This window comes from Eurosta solidaginis, chromosome 2 (assembly GCF_040869045.1).
Source record: "Eurosta solidaginis isolate ZX-2024a chromosome 2, ASM4086904v1, whole genome shotgun sequence".
Taxonomy (NCBI): Eukaryota; Metazoa; Arthropoda; class Insecta; order Diptera; family Tephritidae; genus Eurosta; species Eurosta solidaginis.
In genome coordinates this window covers 259,044,149-259,065,710 of record NC_090320.1, presented here as the reverse complement: position 1 = coordinate 259,065,710, position 21,562 = coordinate 259,044,149, and the positions used below count along the sequence as shown (strand labels likewise).

General features: G+C 34.3%; 1 protein-coding gene across 5 annotated transcripts in view; it reads right to left on the bottom strand.

Moving 5' to 3' along the window:
• Sam-S (S-adenosylmethionine Synthetase) overlaps nt 1-11,372 on the bottom strand; it is a 36,937-nt gene extending 25,565 nt beyond the window's left edge. For 2 of the 5 annotated variants that reach the window (XR_010949846.1, XM_067767718.1), the window contains exon 1: nt 10,370-10,568. Coding sequence is in view for 4 of the 5 variants with exons in the window: in XM_067767718.1 (XP_067623819.1) it covers nt 10,370-10,490 (121 nt within the window). In the remaining variant the exon portion in view is untranslated. The other 3 variants (XM_067767721.1, XM_067767719.1, XM_067767720.1) reach the window with 3 other exon arrangements.
• Nucleotides 11,373-21,562: the final 10,190 nt, after the last annotated feature.

The following is a 21,562-nucleotide window of genomic DNA, read 5'->3' as shown; positions in this document are numbered from 1 at the left end:
GTCGACCGACCGTCTGTCCTTCGGCTGTTAACACGATAACTTGAGCAAAAATCGATATATCTCTACTAAACTTAGTTGAAGTACTTATCTGAACTCACTTTATCTTGGTAATAAAAATGGGCGAAATCCGACTATGACCACGCCCACTTTTTCGATATCGAAAATGAAAAAAATGCCATAATTCTATACCAAATACGAAAAAAAGGGAAAAATGGCGATTGGATTGGTTTTTTGACGCAAAATATAACTTTAGAAAAATCTTGTAAAATAGGTGTGACACCTACTATATTAAGTAGAAGAAAATGAAGAAGTTCTGCAGGGCGAAATCAAAAGCCCTTTGAATCATGGCAGGAATACTGTTCGTGGTATTACTTATATAAATAAATTAGCGGAACCCGACAGATAATGTTCTGGGTCATCCTGGTCCACATTTTGGTCGATATCTCGAAAACGCCTTCACATATACAACTACCACCACTCCCTTTTAAAACTCTCATTAATACCTTTAATTTGATACCCATATCGTACAAACACATTATAGTCACCCCTGGTCCACCTTTATGGCGATATCTCGAAAAGGCGTTCACCTATAGAACTAAGGCCCACTCCTTTTTAAAATACTTATCAACACCTTTCATTTGATAACCATATCATACACACACTTTCTAGGGTCACACCTAGTCCACCTTTATGCCAATATCTCGAAAACGCGTCCTCCTATACAACTTAGACCCACTCCCTTTTAAAATACTCATTAACACCTTTCAGTTGATACCCATATCGTACAAACACATTCTAGAGTCACCTAGTTCATTTTCCTACATGGCGATTTTCCCTTATTTTGTCTCCAAAGCTCTCAGCTGAGTATGTAATGTTCGGTTACACCCGAACTTAGCCTTCCTTACTCGTTTGAATATGGAATACTTTTAGATTGTTTTATTATAAATTTGTTTCACTACTGCCTAAATGTATGCTACATTATTTGCTTGTATTGCAAATAGCAGCAATGTTTAACCGGTTAAACTAAAACGAAAAGCTTTGAGTAATCTTAATTTCTATTTGTTTAATATGACTAGCATCATACGAAAGAGTCAAAAGGGGAAATGAATCATCAGCTTATCAACAATTGCATGCACGTAATATACCTACATTTACACAATTCTATGCAATATCAATGGAAATACTCAGCAATCGCTCAGCGCATAAAAGAAATCACCTATCTCAGCCACCGACAACAAAACGTAAAAAAACAGTCAATACATGACAAACTATTAACGCACCGGCTATAAAGATTCCAACCACGTGGTTTCCATAAAATGACAAAGCTCAGCTTGTGATGTGGAGAGGATGTAGCAGATAGCTGCTGAAAGTTGCTGCACAACCGGTAAGGTATGGCGCATGTGGTAGGTGGCTGATGATAATATGAGAATTATTTTTGATTAGTTCTGCTTTTTCTGCTCGAAACATGTTGAATGTTGAGTATTGTATGTGAATAGTGCGATCCAAATTTACAACAACAGCATAAGGATTATCACAAAAAGCGAAAAAGTAAAAATAAGAGCAGCACACAAGAAAACATACAGAGAGCGATAAAGCAAAAATCAATCGATGGGGTTTTATGGGAGCAAAGAGCTCCAACCATATGTGCACACACAAAGAAAATACGCGTAAAGCAAACCAAATACAAACGATGGCAGAGTGCGTTGAAATAAGGCACAAGAATAAAATTGAAGAAACACGCGAGAGTAAGTTGCATACAACCCACAGATATGTGAAAGTATTAGATTATAATTTAGAAAAAAACAGAGAGCCAGAAAACAAAAATGAACGTAGTCTGAAGAGTATTTGGTAAAGCACATGAATAATATAAAATTAGCTACTGCTATAGTTTATTAACGATTTGTATGCCCAGCTGTTTGATGATGAATGCATTTTCTTTTTTATACTCAGCGTGATTTGCACACAGAGTATATAAACTTTGATTGGATAACGGTTGGTTGTACAGGTATAAAGGAGTCGAAATAGATATAGACTTCCATATATCAAAATCATCAGTATCGAAAAAAAAGTTTTATTGAGCCATGTCCATCCGTCCGTCCGTCCGTTAGCACGATAACTTGAGTAAATATTGAGATATCTTCACCAAATTTGCTACACTAGCTTATCTGGACCCAGAATAGATTAGTATAGAAAATGAGCGAAATCGGATCATAGCCAGGCCCACTTTTTATATATATTTTGGAAGACACAAAACACCTGATAATTTAGTAAATAATACATCTAGAATGTTGAAATTTGACATGTGGACTGATATTGAGACTCTTGATAAAAATTTTGAAATATTTTTTAAATGGGCGTGGCACCGCCCACTTGTGATACAAATATTATAATCATAAATCAAAAATCGTTAAACCTATCGTAGCAAAATTCGGCAGAGAGGTTGCCTTTACTATAAGGAAAGCTTTGAAGAAAAATTAACGAAATCGGTTAGGGACCACGCCCACTTTTATATAAAAGATTTTTAAAAGGATCGCGGACGAATAAAATAAGCTATATCTTTGCAAAAAAAGAGCTTTATATCAGTGGTATTTTATTTCCCAAGTGGACTTATAACAATAAATAGGAAAAACTTCAAATTTAAAAAAATTGGCGTAGCACCGTCCCTTTTATGACTAAGCAATTTTCTTTTTCGGGAGCCATAACTCGAAGAAAAATTAACGGATCGTAATAAAATTCCCTATAGCAGCAAATATTTCTAGAAAAAATGGACGAGACCGGTTAAAGACCACGCACACTATTATATAAAAGATTTTTAAAAGGGTCGCAGACGAAAATAATATGCTATAACTTAGCAAAAAATAGTTTTGAAGCAATGATATTTCACTTATCATGTTTTATGGTAAGAGGAAATGGGGAGACATTTTTTTTTAAACGGCCGATGCCATGTGTGATGTAGAAAAGTAATTTATCTGAAATGTAATGTGCAATTGAAACTCACGCAGAATATATAATGTTCGGTTACACCCGAACTTAGACACCTTTACTTGTTTATTATTATATTTTATTTTAGATGCGGTAGTATTTGAAAGTGCAAAATATAATCAACGGCTAGGATTAAGAAAGAGCAAGCTACCTGTTCACCATAAATGCAAACACAATTTCAAGTGAACTGGAATGATTTTCCGCCATCCTCTGTCAAATTTAGTTTCGAGATAAACCGGTTTCGGTGTTGTGCCATCATCAGTGAACGAAAATCGACCGGTTTGTCTCGAAACCAAATTTGACAAGGGATGACAGAAAATCGTTCCAGTATACATCATTTATCCACCCTGTCGGAAAATCAACAAAACAAAATAAGACAATTTCAAGTTTTTAATATTTTTCATTTGTGCGCAACAAAAGATGTAGGTAGAAAGTTGGAAATCCGAAAAAATCTTCCTATCACAAAATATAGCAGAAATGAGAACGAAGAAAGATTTTATAGAGAAACCAGCAGATAGAGAAATACAGATTTTTACTAATACTAAAACAACCACTAAGTCGACGTTCGGTTGAAACGGGGTCTGATATTGCAGGCTGGGGGTTTGAATAGCTGTTAGTTATTAGAGGGGAAAATTAAAAAAAAAAACATATTTGTTAAGCCGGAAACTATGTAAAACCAATTTCAGAAACGTTTTCGAAAATTCGAAGTTAAAATTTTTAAAAACTTTTTGAGTATGTAGTTTTGTAGTCGACTCAAGTTTGTGCAAAAAGTTCCATTGAAAACTATAAACAAAACAAAAAAATATTTTTTAATTTTTTTTTTAGTTTTCGATAAAACTTAAATATACCGAAAACTATGTAAACCAATTTCAAAATCGTTTACAAAAGTTTTAAAAATATTAAGTCTTTCATTTATAATTTCAAAATTTATCTATTCGTAGAAAATTCGGAAAACATTTCAAAATTTTAAGATATGCACATATAATTCTTGGAAACTTTCAGGTGTCTTATTTTATCATTTTATTCTATCAAGGTACATATTCGCATTGATTTTAGAAACTTTTACGAATGGCTGAAACACATTTTCGAAGATATCAAAATTTATATATACTTCAAATTTTCGAAAAATTTATGAGTTTGCAGCCTTGTAGTCTAATCAATTCCCAATCTTAGATCTTCTTCGAAATAAGGTTTGGATATTGTCCTTTGTTTCAATAAAATCGCTGAAAACACAATCAGACCAATTCTAGATATTCTCGCGGAATTTTGTTCTCGCGGATTTTTTTTATTCCCGCGGAAAAATTCCTCCAATTCTTTTCTCCTAGGGAGAAGAATAATTGGGGAATAGGAATTTCGAATTTTCGAGGTCAGCTGTTTTGTCAATTGAAATTTCGTTGCGCATTTCTTATTTTGTTTAAAAAATTGTAAAGTTTAATTATTGTTGCCAATATGTTTGAAATTAAGAAATAAGGTATAAACAATGCACATTATTGCATTTCATGTGGTATTCACTGAAATGAGTAATGAATTGGTGCCACAGCAACATCAACAGAGGAGCATAAGAAGAAGACCGGCGGGATAACACAAATCCGCCGGAGTTGCCTGCATTCATTCTGCAAAGCAATTTTCTGGCGGCCAAGTCGAGTTGAGTTCGCCTTTCGCCATATGCCAAAATCTATTTAAGCCTTCTTAAAAAATCCTTGCGCAATTTCTGGATGGCTGCATCAAATATGCGAAGAGCTTTTCCGTTGCTTATGATATATTTTTCGACTTAAAATAAAGAATATTGTGGTTGTTATTGTTGTTGTATTAACAGTTTAGCACAAATTTGTACAAATAAGTGTTCTTTCTTAAAATAACCAATTTCCTTTAACTATTTTGATGCATCCCTTTAATTTAACTAGTGAAAAAACTCATATGAAATGGCAGAGAAATCTCCCTCTCCCTCACATTCATAATACCTACTTTTCTCCCATAACCGGTTTCCGCTTTTTCGAACATTGTTCAGAATAGGAGGAAAGGGAGAAGTGAAAAAAATCACAAGGAATTTTTATTTAGAATACGAGGAATGGGAGAAGGGAAAAAACTCGCACGGAATTTTCGATTAGAATCGGGCTGTTAGAATACGAGGAATGGGAGAAGGGAAACAACTCGCACGGAATTTTCGTTTAGAATTGGGCTGAACTAGATTCTGCATGTTCTAAAATTTTAATTCAAACCATTTTCGAGAATTTTGGGAAAACGTTTCCATTTTTCCTAGAAATTGAAGGCTTCAGGCAACAGAGAACACAGCAGTTTTGATCGAAACTTTGAAGCGGATATTAGAGAATGGTTTTGCGTAAAAACATTCGATTACCCTGGAGCAAGTTTTTATACTCAGTTGAGGAGAGCTCACAGAGTATATTCAGACCAATTCTAAATATTCTCGCGGATTTTTTTATTCCCGCGGAAAAATTCCTCCAATTCTGTTCTCCTAGGGAGAACAATAATTGGGGAATAGGAATTTCGAATTTTCGAAGTCAGCTGTTTTGTCAATTGAAATTTCGTTGCACATTTCTTATTTTGTATAAAAAATTGAAAAGTTCAATTACTGTTGCAAATTTGTTGCAAATTAAGAAATAAAATATAAACAATGCACAGTATTTATTGCATTTCATGTGGTATTCTCTGAAATGAGTAATGAATTGGTGCCACAGTAACATCAACAGCGGAACATAAGAAGAAGACGGCCGCATAACACAAATCTGCCGGAGTTGCCTGCTTTCATTCAGCAAAGCAATTTTCTGGCGGCCAAGTGGAGTTGAATTCGTCCTTCGTCATATGCCAAACTCTATTTAAGCCTTCTTAAAAATCCTTGCGCAATTTCTGGATGGCTGCATCAAATATACGAAGAGCTCTTCCGTTGCTTATGATATACTTTTCGACTTAAAATAAAGAATATTGTGGTTGTAGTTGTTGTTGTATTAACAGTGAGAATATTGTGGTAGAATGTACATTCATATTTTAGCACAAATTTGTACAAATAAGTGTTCTTTCTTAAAAGAACTAATTTCCTTTAACTATTTTGATGCATTCCCTTTAATTTAACTAGTGAAAAAACTCCTATGAAATGGCAGAGAAATCTCCCTCTCCCTCACATTCATAATACCTACTTTTCTCCCATAACCGGTTTCCGCTTTTTCGAACATTGTTCAGAATAGGAGGAAAGGGAGAAGTGAAAAAACTCACAAGGAATTTTTATTTATAATACGAGGAATGGGAGAAGGGAAAAAACTCGCACGGAATTTTGGTTTAGAATTGGGCTGATTAAGTTTGATTGGATAACGGTTGGTTGTACATATATAAAGGAATCGAGATAGATATAGACTTCCATATATCAAAATAATCAGGATCGAAAAAAAAATTGATTGAGCCATGTCCGTCCGTCCGTCCGTCCGTCCGCCCGTTAACACGATAACTTGAGTAAATTTTGAGGTATCTTGATGAAATTTGGTATGTAGGCTCCTGAGCACTCATCTCAGATCGCTATTTAAAATGAACGATATCGGACTATAACCACGCCCACTTTTTCGATATCGAAAATTTCGAAAAACCGAAAAAGTGCGATAATTCATGACAAAAGACCTATAAAGCAACGAAACTTGGTAGATGAGTTGAACTTATGACGCAAAATAGAAAGTTAGTAAAATTTTGGACAATGGGCGTGGCACCGCCCACTTTTAAAAGAAGGTAATTTAAAACTTTTGCAAGCTGTAATTTGGCAGTCGTTAAACATATCATGATGAAATTTGGCAGGAACGTTACTCTTATTACTATATGTACGCTTAATAAAAATTAGCAAAATCGGAGAAGGACCACGCCCACTTTTAAAAAAAAATTTTTTTTTAAGTAAAATTTTAACATAAAATTTAATATCTTTACAGTATATAAGTAAATTATGTCAAGATTCAACTCCAGTAATGATATGGTGCAACAAAATACAAAAATAAAAGAAAATTTAAAAATGGGCGTGGCTCCGCCCTTTTTCATTTAATTTGTCTAGGATACTTTTAACGCCATAAGTCGAACAAACATTAACCAATCCTTTTGAAATTTGGTAGGGGCATAGATTTTATGGCGTTAACTGTTTTCTGTGAAAATGGACGATATCGGTTGATGCCACGCCCAGTTTTTATACACAATCGTCCGTCTGTCCTTCCGCATGGCCGTTAACACGATAACTTGAGCAAAAATCGATATATCTTTACTAAACTCAGTTCACGTACTTATCTGAACCCACTTTATCTTGGTATGGAAAATGAACGAAATCCGACTATGACCACGCCCACGTTTTCGATATCGAAAATTGCGAAAAATGAAAAAAATGCCATAATTCTATACCAAATACGAAAAAAGGGATGAAACATGGTAAGGTAATTGGATTGTTTTATTGACGCGAAATATAACTTTAGAAAAAACTTTATAAAATGGTTGTGACACCTACCATATTAAGTAGAAGAAAATGAAAAAGTTCTGCAGGGCGAAATAAAAAACCCTTAAAATCTTGGCAGGTATTACATATATAAATAAATTAGCGGTATCCAACAGATGATGTTCTGGGTCACCCTAGTCCACATTTTGGTCGATATCTGGAAAACGCCTTCACATATACAACTACCACCGCTCCCTTTTAAAACTCTCATTAATACCTTTAATTTGATACCCATATCGTACAAACTCATTCTAGAGTCACCCCTAGTCCACCTTTATGGCGATATTTCGAAAAGGCGAACACCTATAGAACGAAGGCCCACTCCCTTTTAAAAATACTCATTAACACCTTTCATTTGATACCCATATCGTACAAACGAATTCTAGAGTCACCCCTGGCCCACCTTTATGGTGATATCTCGAAACGGCGTCCACCTATAGAACTAAGGCCCACTCCCTTTTAAAATACTCATTAACACCTTTCGTTTGATGCTCATATTGTGCAAACAAATTCTAGGGTCACCCCTGGTCCACCTTTATGGCGATATCTCGAAACGGCGTCCACCTATGGAACTAAGGATTACTCCCTTTTAAAATACTCATTAATACCTTTCATTTGATACACATATCGTACAAACGCATTCTAGAGTCAACCCTGATCCACCTTTATGGCTATATCCCTAAATGGCGTCCACCTATAGAACTATGGCCCACTCCCTCATAAAATACTCTTTAATGCCTTTCATTTGATACACATGTCATACAAACAAATTCCAGGGTTTCCCTCGGTTCATTTTCCTACATGGTTATTTTCCCTTATGTTGTCACCATATCTCTCAACTGAGTATGTAATATTCGGTTACACCCGAACTTAACCTTCCTTACTTGTTGTTATATGGAGCTTGCCTCTTCACCTAACCTGACCTAATGTCTCTGCACGTACTGGAGCAACTAAACTTTTTTTTGAAAATGGAGATAGTTGTAAACTCTTTTTATGATTTCAAACTTATTGGGTACATCTTTCAATTCGCTAGACTATAGACGCATAAAATCGTTATGGGGCCTCTCGGGCTGTCTCTTTCGATTAAATTGCTCATTTGGTTAAAACCTTTGGGGGATCACCCTCAATAGGACAAGCAATTGGGTATTATTACACACATTCTAATAGCTACATAAAAAAAAAAACAAAAAACATTTCCGTCTAAGTATAAGTATAAAATCTGTAAATAAATACATATGCTTCAAAAACTAAAAGATCCAAAAACAGTATCAGCTGTTTGAAATGTCAAGAGATAGAGAAGCTTAATATTAAAGAAATAAAGCATAGCGAATATGTTCTAGAGAAGAATGAGTGGTCGCACGCGCCATTTTGTGAGGCGCTCCACGTAAGAGGCATAGACGCGACAAACATTTAATTCTTTTTTATTTTCTTCAACTAGGCGTTATTCTAGTCTATGTTCGAAGCTAACACGTCAGTCTATAGTCTTATTTTCGACATTGTGCTTTTTTTCTGGCATTCATCACATTTGCATGGCATCGTCCAAACGCATTGAGAAAGTTAAATAAATTTGTACAATTTACATTGAGTTCGTAAAGTATTTAGCAATGTGCTGTCTACCTGCGGCGAGCACACGTATCTCATATATATGTAATGTATATGTATCAACTTGCATACGTACGAGGGTTGCTACGTAAATCTATAACAATATGTATTTGCATAATAGCTCGAGCATTTTTTTAAGTTGAATGTTTTTATATATTTCGCTGTATTACCTTGACGTTAATACAAAAACAAAAGTGTATTTTTGTTATGAAAAGCATTTCTCTAGCTTAAAAAAAAAAAACACAAACAGAATGAAATATAGTTCGGAGAGCCAAACCCACCCTCAATTTTGACGGAGTCGGAGTAAGTTTTAAATTTCGCCAATCGAATCCATAGCTCTCCGTAGTTCAAATAGGTACTTGGTTTGCAACAGGGATTTAATTTTTTTAAAAACTATTTCAAAAATATAATACCAAGTCTCACAATAAACTCTGATACCATAAGCGCACAATTTCAATTATGAAGAATGCACTTTTCACTAGAGAATATCAGCCCAATTCTAAATATTCCTTCGGAATTTTGTTCTCGCGGAAAAATTCCAATTCTTTTGTACAAATAAGAAACAAATTTCTTTAACTATTTTGATACATTTCCTTTAATTTAACAAGTGAAAAAACTGATGTTGTTGGTGCAGTTCAACTTACAGAATATTGCGGTAGAATGTACATATTTTAGCACAAATTTGTACAAATAAGTGTTCCTTCTTAAAAGAACTAATCTCATTTAACTATTTTGATTTATTCCCTTTAATTTAACAAATGAAACAGTGAAAAAACTCCTAAGAAATGGCAGAGAAATCTCCCCCTCACTCACATTCATAATACCTACTTTTATCCCATAACCTGTTTCCGCTTTTTCGAACATTGTTCAGAATAGGAGGAAAAGGAGAAGTGAAAAAACTATTTTTTTTTATTTAGAATACGAGGAATGGGAGAAGGGAAGAAACTCGCACGGAATTTTTGTTTAGAATTGGGCTGAATACCTAGTCTCAAAATAAACTCTGATACCATAACCGCACAATTTCAATTATGAAGAATGCAGTTTTCAATACAGAATATTTTTCATTCGGAGCGTCAACAAACGTAGCTTTACTTAAGCATTTCTTCTTCCTATAAACACACTAAACTTTCAGTAGCAACCCTCGTTATCATTGAAGGGTAGAAATTGCATAGGTACATAAAATCGTCTCATGAATTTAGCCGTCATATATGTTTGTAATATTACACATAAAATGCATCTTATATTATAGTATAAACCTATATGTACATAAGTAAATTATTTGTACGTCTTATAGTTATAGCAAATGTAACTTACCAGGATGCCCTTCGCCCACTGATTCAGATGTAAAAAGGAATGTCTGTCCATCTTCCATGTCATAGGAATCGGTTATTCTTCCATTACAGCCATTGCTGGAGTGACCATTTGATTGTGGCATGTTGTCAAAGTAGTTTTTGTTTTTCTTGCTATGAATTAATAACGTACTGTAAAAGCGGCGATTGTATAAGTGAAAATGCTGTTGAAGATTAACAAATGTTCTAGTATAGTTATTTGATCTTGATGTTATTACAATTGCAGTTGTTAAAGGCAGTGAGAAATAAATTGATTTTTCACAATGGAAGAATAAGCATTCTTTTAACGTAAAGCAGATAATTGCACGACTGGTCGTAGATGTACCAGTTGCAGCAGCAACAGCAGCAGAAAATAACGTGGAACAAAATTTTACACTAAGCTTTTGAAAAATTATTTTGCAATTTGATTATTCTGCTGTTGTCCCTCCAAGTATTTATTTATGTAACACAATATTTTACGTGAATTTGCTTTGGAGCGTCTTCCCAAAATATGTATGTATATATCTATTTAGATTGTAGACACAGTTGTGCTTGGCAATTCGTAATACAACAAGTCACTTGGCTATTTCCTTCTATATATTTTAGCGTATTTTTAATTGAACTTTTAGAATGGTATATTTTTCTTTTCTAATCACGCCTGCTGCTGATTTCAGTTGTTTTTCGCTTGTCTGCTTACTTTTGCTTTTAATTTAGTTGGTGGATTGAGCGCACAAATCGACACACGCACAAATTCTACTAAATAAAATATGCTTTGCTTTCAATTTGGCGACCAGAAGCAGAAACACGTCCACACTCCTTGACGGTTGGGTAGAAAAAGAGCGCAGTCAATTTGGTACTCACAGAATTTATACAACGAATAGCATAAGCAAATAGAGGAGGTAGTAGCACCAGCAGGAGCGGTGGTGGCGACGCAAAAGCGTTTTGTTCGTTATCGCTCCTGTTGTTAATACGGTGGCGTTGTTCACACGATGCAGGCTATAAATTCTCAGTTACTAAAACTTAGAATATAACTTGTGTTCTATTGAGTTACTTGCTCGTTGTTCGCCTTTCCTTTTGTTAGCGCTCTTCGTTGTATTGCACTTTTATCTCGCTTATCTTCTACCAAACAAATATAAAACAAACAAATTGTTCAACAAATTTCTACGCTGATGATAAAATCTGGAAGATTTGTAATCAAAGTCGATAATTGCAAAGTCGCAATAGGGAAGGGAACTTCCTGTGGCGATAAATTACTAGAGATGCTAATTCCATGGAAAAGTTAATGTTCCTCCCGTTCCAATGAAGCGTGATCCAGATACGTATAGCAATTTAACATGCAAATGCAACATCAAATGGATCACATTGTTGTTGCATTTGCATGTTAAATCCATCGCTCAATATTTTTTTTTTTATCATTGATGATGATTTTATTTTTATCATTGCATGGTCGATGGGATTCTCAAAAGGAAATGGCAAACTCAAAATGAAACTAACACATTGACAACACTTTCTTAACACACACAAAACTGCTATGTGTTATGCTTTCATTTCATTCTAGGGATGGACCTTAACGTTAAGCTAATCGTTTATCAAAAAATGTCCACTGTTTCTGTTGAAACTCTTCGAAAAATTATCGATAAAGAAATTATCAAGATAAATTGTATCTCGTTTTTAACCGAAATGAAAAGCTTTCGTTAACGTTAAAAACGTTAACAAAAACGTAATACTCTATGTTTGAATTGTGCTGGCAATGATATAGCCATGGTGAAGCCGTAAGGTGGTTACAGCGAGCGGACATACACACACAAACTCTATGTAATTTGTTTATGTAATTCGTTGGCGGTAATGTCAAAGATACTCTGAGAAATGTTCGTACTGTCAAAATTCATGAGAAAAGTTGCAGTCAGCTTGGCTAATGCTTTCACCTTTAATGACTCCGCCATCAATTAGCTTTGCCAGCATAGTTTGAAATTAATAATCAACATAAACGATTTGATTTCGTTTTGATAGGGCAGAAAACGAAACAAAATCATTTCGTTAATTTGACGTTCTTAACGTTAATAAACGAAACAAAATGACTTTGTTTCGTTTATTAACGTTAATTATTGTAACGAAATGATATCGGTTCGTTGGTTAAGTATGCCTGTTTCATTCCATTCGCCCAATACCAATACACAGATTTTGACAATTTGAACAGACATAATTTGTTGCTGTACAGATGAGCCAACCATATAGTTGAACACAAATCACGGTAAAAGTCTAGTTCAGGGGTCGAATGCTAATACGCTACCAAAAGGAGATATTTGCAGTTGAAATTGACTATATTTATGTGGTTGTTGTAATGTTGGTGTACCCACAAAAAAAAATTGTGAACATAAGTGTTTTGCGCGGATATAGTTTTGGTCTCCAAACCGGTGTTGAACCCACCCAGGGTAATTTTTTATAAGCGCGGCCCAAGGCCGCCAATGCAGAAATGTGTTCTGGCCAAAAAATACGTTGAATACCACCCCCGGTTTCGGAGAGACCCTCGGGTCTTTTTCGGTTTTTCGTTAATATCTTTTGAACGAGTTAACATTTTTATTTTCCGCCTTCGGATTATTAATACTGATGTCAAAAGGCGCGTCGTTTCACACATCTCTCGATATTTTTGGACGCGTATTACAGTCGACCCCTCAACTAGACTATTACCCAAATCACACACAGAAGATTGCGCATTCACGAGTTCAAAATTATTTCGTTCAATCTTGTATGTGTGATTTGTGATAGTTGAACCATGATGCAAATGCAATATCAAATTGATCCATGTGGATTACATTGTTGTTGCATTTTCATGTTAAATCTCTATACGTACCTGGATCACGCTTCATTGGAACGACACAAAAATTGTTGCCAGAAAAAAAATTTCTTTGAGGCTAGAATCTTGAAAAAAAGATAGAAAGAGCTAATTTTCTTCAAGAAAATCTTAAACCAGTTGCAAAAAGAGCAAACAGCAGGAGCGTGCGCAGGAATTGTCTATGGGGAGAGGGGGTTTTGAACATATGGAAATTCATAGTAAGCATCCGTTATTGTCAAGACTAGTTTTGCGATAAAAATTAAAAGAAACGGGAGTAAAGAGAAACATTTACCATATTTATTGGCTATCAGTCAACAAATGCACTCTTCCATCTCCACTTTTTATGAAAAAAATTCAGTCGTTGTAAGCCCATGGGGGGATTTGAACCCCCGAAGGTCCCCACCCCCTCTCCCCTTGCACACGACCCTGCCTAGAAGTATATGTATGTATAATTTTCAATGTAAGTTTTCACATTTATTTCAAACCAAACTAAATAAAAAAAAAAAAAAACAAAAATAAGGTATAAGAGTGGTACATAAATAAAACTGTTTTTAAAGTTCATTTTATATTTTTTAATAACAAAAATAGGTTTTTTTTTTACTTTTTTTTTGCCATTTGGCGTTAAGGTGTCGTTAAAAAGTAAGAAGTATTTTTCACACTACCACAATGACGGCACGACTATAGGTTCGCCAAAAATATCACTTGCCAAAATGTTGGCCGATGAAAATTAATTAAAATTTTTTCCAATTTTTGTATTCACTTTTTAAGGTCCTACTGGTGTACGAACAACCATTAAAATACACGTGTGCGATATTACAGTTTATGTTGGGACGATATATATTTAAAGGGCCTTAGACTTCAAAATCTGTGATTTCGTCCTCGGAAGATGAATAATTATTATTGCTATACTCATAGATATTTGTTGTGTTCTTTAATTTTAAGAGATCGTTGTTTATTTCAAAATCATGATAGCAATTATTCAGCCACTTCTTATTGTCAGAAGCGAATTCAACATAACTAAACTCATTTTCTTTCTGTGTTTGCTTTTAATCAAACTCATGTTTGAAAACTTTCTTGTAACTTCAGCATTACTTAGAGGCAGCACAAAATCGACAAACTTTTGGAATTATACTATTTAAATCAATCCAAAAACTTAATGTTGAAATCACATTTTTCCAATTTTGGAGATAGATATTTTTCCAATGCATTTATAATCTCGTTATTTCATCAGTGCTATACTTGTTTTTTTTTTTTTTTCATTTGTGAAATATGAAAACCTTTGAGGTTTTACAATTCTCAATGTGCTTTCAACCGAAAATAAATATATTTTGCTAAGCGCTTCTATAATGTACGGCAAGCGTTGCTTTAATTGCTCTATTAATTTAATTATGAAGTCGCGACATATATTACGTATCTTTCTTTCAATGAATTCGTCTATAAATTTATATTGTTTTTTAATTCGTATATATTCTTCAAAGGTATAATGAATGTAAGTTACGGGAGACAAAAAATTATTTTAATCTGAAGTTAAACTCTTAGTAGGTGACACTATGCTGTTGCACAATCTGCAAAGCAAATATACAACCTCATGACACAATTTATCAGTTAAAGTTTTTGTTCTCAGTTGAGTACGAGTTGCCACATCATACATAACGAAACAAATAAAATAAAACTTCGACACACATAAAACACATTACAAATTTCACAATACGTATTGCCGAAATAGATATGGAGCCAAAAAGGGGCAAAAATTTTAAAACGGACCAAAAAAGAGCTAGGGGCTAAACCGGATTTTTGAAGCTAAACGCAAAAAAAAGTGCTAGATCTGGTTCCAAAAGCATCAAAATGGCAACACTGGCCACAACTGCCTCAATGAGTACTTTCAAAGGAGTCCTTTGTTATCGTTTACATTCATGACTCAACTATAGTTGAGCCATGGTTTACATTTGTTACGTTCCAATGAAGCGTGATCCAGATACGGATAGATATTTAACATGCAAATGCAAACGGGTCACATTTTTGTTGCATTTGCATGTTAGTTCATTGTTAATTCATTGGAGCAGGAGGATCGGCTTCATTCAATCTCATTTCGCTCAACCTACCCTGCGAGAAGAGACTGCCAGGACATTAAACTATTAAAAAAAGAAATACTCCGACATAATTGATTAAAGAATAGTCTGATAAAAAATGAAGGAAATATCAATAATATACAGTACAGTTTTTTTAGAATTGTCAGTTGGCTTAAAAAAGCGAGTGCAAACTGCTACAGCAATAAGATTATGATACGTCGATAGTTATGTTCTTGCGGTGTTTATTTTAGCATGAAAATGTCAAAAGCTTACGTAGATCGCATTTGTGGGCCATGCGTCGCATTTCGAATTTTAATGGGAAAAAAATACGAGAAAAAGGTAAACAAGAAATGTGTCTGGACCAGTGAGTTACAATTATTCATCATTTAAGGTTATTAGTGGACTGAGCAAAAAATGAGTATTAGTGCGTATGCTAACAAACAACATCAAGCACTTATATCCACTAACAAACATTTACATAGTCATGATTCGTAATATGAATAACCGCTCATAAGCCACGAAGCAGTTCAGTACTCAATTGACTTCACTGTAAATTTTACCAAGTAGCGCAACTAACAGCTGATCGGTGAAAATTCGCACATTCACACGCACAGTTCTCGACTCAGTTTCAAAAAAAAATTTTAGATTATTTAATTCAAATTTTAAAGTGAGATAATCCTTACAAATTTATGTATACAGAATATATATGGCGTTTTTGTTGTTATTAAAACAATAGTTTTATTTATATTAAAGCTTTTATCATTTTTTTTTTAACTTTGAAAAATCTCCGAACACCATTCCTTCATTATATGACATTCGACTGCCTAGTCCTCTGCCTTCCACTCCATTCGCAACATAACCTCTATTTAAGCTGCCAAACTATATAGTAAACAATGATTGACTTATTGAGCAAGAAAGTCGACTGTGCTATACGAAAACACTAATTGGAATAATAGGGAAATTGAAGTTAATTTTTTAAACAGACATAAAATGTTATAATTTTGGAATATATAGCATATAGGACACCTCAATTGCAGTAATTGAAAGAAAATGTTTGCTTATACTCAAGTATTTAATTATTTTTTCTAAATTTATCTTTAATATTGATTTTCTTTTCTGGAATAAAATGTTGCCTAAGTAAATGGTAAAGCAGAGCCGGCCAAAACTTGCGCATTGTGCAACTTGAGTTCGTATTTTCACACAGCCACTAACGATGTGCGATCACGATCGTTTGCCTTCGCTTGTCACTCACTAAAATCAACAGTGAATGCAAAAGGAAAAGTCCATGCTACTTTTTGGGCACATAATAAAAACAATATGCTGAAATGTTAAAGTGACTTTTAATACGTTTTATACTGTTTTCACACAGATACTTAATGATCTCATTTCACCTGGTGACATACTACAAACATAAACAAATTCCATGTACTTGTAAATTCGATGGACAAATGTCAAAATCGTACTGCGCCTGTAGTTGATGTATCAAATCATAAAAAAGGTTATAATCAGCTGTTCGATGCGGCACCTTGTATCGTTCCGCCATGTAGACAATGACTTTTACTTTGACAAATGACATTTTTAAGCACTGAACAAACCAAAAACTAAGAAGCGGAAACGGAAGCGGAACGCTGCCAACAGAGTTGCATTGTGCTTTTGACTTCATTAGGCATTCGATTAGCTACTAATGAAATAATAATAGATTCGAATTTTGTAGGGAAGATTGAGCTCAATAAGCGTCTTAATGTAGAAAACTGCCTTTATTATTCAATAAGCCGTCTGTGTGAAAACAGTATTAGTTAGTATTATTAAGTTCCTTTGAACATACATATTAATATTATCAATTTAAATATTAATTATTAATAATTAACAATAAATAATTAGTTATTAATAAATATTAGCAATTTAATATAAATATATTTTTATAAGTTCTACTTAGTTTTATTAACGTTCATAAATTTTTTTTTATTGAATAACTTTATGTTTTGAAAATGTATATTTCTATCTTTACATTTACTTTGTTTTATAGTTCTTTCTTAATGAAAAAGTTATTTTTTAAGTAAATTTTGCATTGAAAACACCATACCTTCTTTTATAAAAAAGATTTATCTGGCTAGCTCGATCTCCGCGTTCCTAGTTATATGAATTTTAGTAAATATTGTTAGGATTAGCTTGAAATCAAATAACCAGAGTCCTTTTTAATTTCGAACTTCACAGTCCACATTTTCTTTTAGCACACTATGGGGAGTTGTCACTCAATTTTTACACACACTTATGCAATTGTTTTAGTATTTGTGTGGCCGGCTCTGTGGTAAAGTCTTAATAGAGTTGCTCCTACCCCAGAAAATGCTCAAAATTTATAGTGCATACAAAGAACATTTCAACTCACCATATTCACTCATATTAACAGATTATATGTGGAACTTAAGAGCGAATTGAGAGTTTCACAGAGTTGCACTGCCACACCGCCATTTTATACAGGGTAAAAGTGTAACGCTTTTGCGTTGCGAGCAGGCAATAATTTTCACATAAGAACGAAATAGCCCGTAAAAGCGTTGCCTCTTTTTTAGAATAGAACAACAACCCTTGCGCGGCGTACAAAAAGCGTAACACTTTAGCCAGAAAAGAAAACGCTATAACACATCTGTTTATACTCAACAATGTATGAGACATATGTGTTACGGAGAACTTGTATGTGTTTTCTATTTTATGTGCTAATCACTCATAGTATTTGTCTGTACTTTACTAAGTACACATTTAGACACAATTTTTTGGCTGATGATTAAGTGCACTAATTTTATTAGTACTCAAAGCAGATCTCTGGTCTGGACATATATGAAGAACGCAGCTGTAAGGTTATTTTTAGTTAAGTGCATTGTGAATGATAACTAAGTGTGATATCTTCTGCATAGACGTCGAAATTCCAAAGTGATTGGATCACCTGATTTCTATTTGACTATCGCTGTCTCATTCTGTATCTCTTTCTATCACCCGCTGAAGATAGGCCCCGTCATATTGAACACCCTGTCAAAACGCTAAAAAGTAGCCATATTGAACATCCTGTCAGGCATTTGACAGATAAGATATCACACTTAGTTATCATTCACAATGGCTTAGTGCACAGCTTCTATTTCGCGAAAAAAGTGTCGCTTACGATTCGGAAAGCGTAAAATAACAGTTTTAGTGATGTCAGAATAGAAGCACGAAATAATAGGACACGTAAAAAAGCGTAAACGAGTTCGCTGACCGACAGACTTGACAGATAATAAACTCATTCCTAGGGAGGGAACATATGTGAATAAATAGATTAAGATATGCATAAGCATGGTCTAATCTAAAAAAGTACGATTGAACGCGTTCGGTGTCAGCGTCCTTCGAAAGCAGATTAGCTCTTCAGCCAGGAACGACAAGGCTATCTAAATCTAGAAGCGGAAAAGTGTTTTGTTCCTGGAGAGCTTCTTTTCCAAGAAGGCGGAGTTATTTTATTAGGTACAAAGGCAATGGTCTTAGATAGGGATTATTAGTTTGGTCGTCGACCACACTTCTGGTAACATTATGGACACATTTAGTCTATTTGAGAGCTTCAGTAAAATCTAGCCAAACCTAGACTGAGGCTGAATAAGGAATGAGAATCCCCTGAAAATCAGTTAATGTAAGGGAGATTCGCAAAAGGTTAAACTAGTATCGAAACAGGGAAGGAAGTTTATCCATGGATAAATTAACAAAGATGAAAGCTTATTGCTAGACATTGCAAAAGTTGAATTTTTGAAATCTAAAAAAAGTCAATTCTTTACTTTAGCTCACAACTTCTTAAACTCGTCCAAAATATCGGGAGCGGTGACAAAAGATGAGCTTTGGACACAAAACCTTATTTTTTATAGTGACCTGAGCAGAACCGACAGAGTATATTAATATTTTTCGCATAACGGTAATCCGTAACGGCATAAACTAATCGATATAAATATAGACTTCTATATATCAAAATGACCTGGGCGAAAAAAGAAATTCATTTAGCCATATCCGTCCGTCCGTAAACACGATAACTTAAGTAAATTTTGAGGTATCTTAATGAAATTTTGTATGTAAGTTCCAGGACACTCATCTCAGATCGCTATTTAAAATAAACGAAATCGAACTATAACTACGTCCACTTCGAAAAAATTTCGAAAAACCGAAAAAGTGCGATAATTCATTACCAAAGACGGATAAAGCGATGAAACTTGGTAGGTGGGTTGACCATATGACGCAAAATAGAAAATTAGTAAAATTTTGGACAATGGGCGTGGCACCGCCCCTTTTAAAGGAAGGTAATTAAAAGTTTTGAAAGCTGTAATTTGGCAGTCGTTGAAGATATCATGATGAAATTTGGCAGGCACGTTACTCCTATCACTTATGTGTGCTAAATAAAAATTAGCAAAATCGGATGACGAACACGCCCACTTAAAAAAAAAATTTTTTAAGTCAAATTTTAACAAAATATTAAATAAATTTACAGTGTATAAGTAAATTATGTCAACATTCAATTCTAGTAGTGATAAGGTGCAACAAAATACAAAAATAAAAGAAAATTTCAAAACGGGCGTTGTCTAGAATACCTTTAATGCCATTATTCGAACAAAAATTTACCAATCCCTGTGAAAGTTGGTAAGTTCATAGCCTCTATGTCGATAACTGTTTTCTGTTAAAATTGGCGAAATCAGCTGAAGCCACGCCCAGTTTTTATACACAATCGACCGTCTGTCCTTCTTGGCCGTTAACATGATAACTTGAGCAAAAATCGATATATATTTACTAAACTTAGTTCACGTACTTCCCCACTTTATCTTGGTATTAAAAATGGCCAAAATCCGAATATAATCACGCCCACTTTTTCGATATCGAAGAATGAAAAAAATGCCATAATTATATACCAAATAGAAAAAAGGGATGAAACATGGTGATTTGATTGGTTTTTGAACGCAAAATAGAAATTAAGAAAAAACTTTGTAAAATGGGTGTGACACCTATTAAGGAAGAAAAAGTGAAAGTTCTGCGGGGCGAAATCAAAAGCCGTTAGAATAATGGCAGAATTACTGTTCGTGGTATCACATATATAAATAAATTAGCGGTACCCGACAGATGATGTTCTGGGTCACCCTGGTCCCCATTTTGGTCGATATCTCGAAAACACCTTCACATATACAACTAAGGGCCACTCCCTTTTAAAACCCTCATTACTAGCTTTAATTCGATACCCATATCGTACAAACCCCTGGTCCACCTTTATGGCGATATACCGAAAAGGCGTCCCCCTATAGAACTAAGGCCCACTCCCTTTTAAAATACGCTTTAATACCTTTCATTTGATACCGATGTCATACAAACACATTCCAGGGTTACCCTAGGTTCATTTTCCTACATGGTGATGATCCTTTATTTGACAAAGGATGAAGGAAAATCGTTCCAAAAAACCTTGGTCTATAATTTGGTCGATATTCCCCAAACGTATGTGATATGAAATTAAAAACCACTTATAAACCATCTACGAAACCAACGCAGCTAAGCTCTCAGCTGAGTATGTAATGTTCAGTTACACCCAAACTTAGCCTTCTTTACTAGTTTAGAGGATAGTCATTATCCGCAAAATAAAGTCGAATTCATAGTTGGAAGCTGTTTATAGTTCGGAAGTTTTTTTTGTCCAAGAGCAGGGTGGAAAATGATTTAGGCTTAGCTCGAGCATTTTATATTTAATTGTGTTAACTTTTCAAACATTTCAATTCAAAAACATTGAAAATTTGTCAGAAAAGAAACAAAAAAGAGGTTGTAAAAAATGTTCAGACTGAAAATCATAATTAAATTCAATCGGTTAATTTAGCTCTTAGCTCTCAGTAACATACGATCCGTGATTGAATACCGTTTTTGAAAACATAATAACTCCGAAATTGTGTATCATATTAATGAAATATGTGAACTAGGGACAACGCGTACTCACTAGATCCATAATATATTACAATTTTTTTTTAAATAGATGCACAATCAAATTTGTACCGCTTGAGTGAAAATAGTTTTCGATCTGTGATCGTATGTTACGATTCCATAGTAGTCTTGAGTTGCAAACAGAGCTACCACCTCATATATTTAGGCAATTTTGAAAGGACTTTTACCTAAAACGTAACCCTTTTGAATATTTATGAAATCGAAACTTGTGCGACTTTTTTGCATGGGGAAATGTTAAAAATGGTAACATCAGGCTTGTCTTAAACCCTTCCAAGTTCATTAAATTGGGATAGCCCCTGCAGTA